This window comes from Colobus angolensis, unplaced genomic scaffold, assembly GCF_000951035.1.
Source record: "Colobus angolensis palliatus isolate OR3802 unplaced genomic scaffold, Cang.pa_1.0 Scaffold171, whole genome shotgun sequence".
NCBI lineage: Eukaryota > Metazoa > Chordata > Mammalia > Primates > Cercopithecidae > Colobus > Colobus angolensis.
In genome coordinates, this window is record NW_012114833.1 from 300,433 (window position 1) to 302,886 (window position 2,454).

At 49.9% G+C, this 2,454-nt stretch overlaps 1 protein-coding gene across 1 annotated transcript in view; it reads right to left on the reverse strand.

Moving 5' to 3' along the window:
• DEPDC5 (DEP domain containing 5) overlaps positions 1-2,454 on the reverse strand; it is a 227,493-nt gene that overhangs the window by 54,105 nt on the left and 170,934 nt on the right. Inside the window, 1 exon segment of the mRNA XM_011938349.1 lies at positions 2,197-2,432. Coding sequence (XP_011793739.1) covers positions 2,197-2,432 — 236 coding nt within the window.

A 2,454-nucleotide genomic window follows, 5' to 3' on the forward strand; every position in this document is an offset into this window, starting at 1 on the left:
TAGAGTGCAGTGGCGCCATCTCGGCTTACCACAACCTCTGCCTCTCAGATTCAAGCAATTCTCCTGCCTCAGCCTCCTGAGTAGCTGGGATTGCAGGTATTCACCACCACACCCAGGTAATTTTTGTATTTTTAGTAGAGATGGGGTTTCATCATGTTGGCCAGGCTGGTCTCAAATGCCTGACCTCAAGTGATCCTCCTACCTCAGCCTCCCAAAGTGCTGGGATTACAGGCATGAGCCACATGCCTGGCCTTATTTGCTATTTCTAATAGGTCCTCCTATGACATAAAATCACAAGGTCGCTGCTTGCTATTCAAAGGCCTTAGGTCTCAAGCCCTGGTGGTGCTCTAGGTGGTTTAGGTTGCCGGAAGTGAGCACACCCCAGGGTAACAGGGAGTATATGGCTTCTTTAATCCCAAAAAAAGTCAAGGAAGTAGAGTTCGAAATGCAAGGAAGGGAGAAGAGCAAGTCATGACTGCCTGAGGGAAAGGAGAGGCTGCTCTTTTCATGGTTCTGCCCTATTCTCCTCACCCCTTCACTTCTCACACACAGCACTAGAAAACGCTGAAGTGAGCCACACCCAGATCCAAGTGAATCTGAGGATATGAAAACTTTTTTTTTTGAGATGGAGTCTCGCTCAGTAGCCCAGGCTGGAGTGCAGTGGTGCAATCTCCGCTCACTGCAAGCTCCACTTCCCGGGTTCACGCCATTCTCCTGCCTCAGCCTCCCGAGTAGCTGGGACTACAGGCACCCACCACTATGCCCGGCTAATTTTTTTGTATTTTTAGTAGAGATGGGATTTCATCATGTTGCCCAGGCTGGTATCGAACTCTTGACCTCAGGTGATCCACCCACCTCAGGCTCTCAAAGTGCTGAGACTACAGGCATGAGCCACAGCGCTTGGCCTAAATTTTTTTTTTTTTTTTTGAGACACAGTCTCATTCTGTCACCCAGGCTGGGGTGTAAGTGGCACAATCTTGGCTCACTGCAAGCTGCGCCTCCCGGGTTCATGCCATTCTCCTGCCTCAGCCTCCCAAGTACCTGGGATTATAGGCGCACAATGCCATGCCTCGCTAATTTTTTGTATTTTGAGTAGAGATGGGGTTTCACCGTGTTAGCCAGGATGGTCTCGATCTCCTGACCTCGTGATCCGCCCGCCTCAGTCTCCGAAAGTGCTGGGATTACAGGCATAAGCCACCTAATTTTGTATTTTTAATAGAGAGAGGGTTTCACTATGTTGGTCGGGCTGGTCTCAAACTTCTGACCTCAAGTGTTCCACCCACCTCAGCCTCCCAAAGTGCTGGGATTACAGGCGTGGGCCACCATGCCGGCCTGGATCTAGAAACTTTGATGACCATTAACATCTCTGTTTTACTAGCTAGAAAAGATTTCCAATTAACTGGGCGTTTACAGGCAAACAAAGCAGAACATGGAATTTCCCTGGAGATTGGTCTATGTTCTATTTGCTTTCTTCCTTTCAGAGGGTTTTCAGGATCCTCCAACTTGCCCTTAAGATAAATCTCATGGTCTTTGCCCAGAGCAGGTATTTTCTAAAGAAGTTCACATTTCAACCCATTAGTCAGGTCCCCTAGGGCAGAGTTCCCCATTTCCTATCAGAGGTCATCGCCTTTCAATAAGCAGGTGTTCACCCCCATCTTAGAGCTGCAGGAATGGTGGAAGGGAGGGAAGTGTTTCAGTTTATATCCTTCAATATGGTAAGCACATTTGGGGAGGAAAGGAAGAGGAGAGAGAGAGAGACTTTTGCTCTGCATGAGTGTCTGGAATGGATGAACTTTCAGGTTCCTTCCTCTTCTGAGATCGTAGGATGCTATGGTTGTAGGGAAGGCCTCTGGCAGGAACTAGCTGGTACAGTGAGCACTATCTCACATCTCCTATATCCTACAGCACTCTCGGGAAAATTGGCCACATATTTCTTCTCTCCTATCCGAGCAGGTCTGGCACTATGTTCTGATTTGAGAGGTGCTAAATACTGTCTGTTGGTTGGGACAATCATAAAACCACTCAGCAAGTGGAAGTCAGCAAGGGAGCCAACAGTGCGGACAGACACGGTGGCCGTTGTGACAGCCTCAGCGACTCTAATCCTGGTTCATATGGCGTTGTTCCCTTGGCTGGCCACTACTTTCCCGCAGCCACCCACTGGCACACCCCCAGACCTCATCTGGGTTGAACATGTACCTAAAAGTGCTGCTGCCTGGCTCCGTCCTCCAAAACTTCGGCTAAAGGAGCTGTGCCTACTTGCATAGGAGGCTGGCCGGCTGGGTAGCCAGGGCAGGAAAAAGGCAGGAATCTCAGAATGCACGAGCTCTTCTGCCACAAAGGCCACCTCAAACCACTTGCGCTGGAAGCTGGCGAAGTCATCCACTCCTGCTGTGTGCCAGGTGGTGGCAGGCTGCTGCATGGCCACTGGGAAAAGTGGAGGGGAGAGAAGGAGTA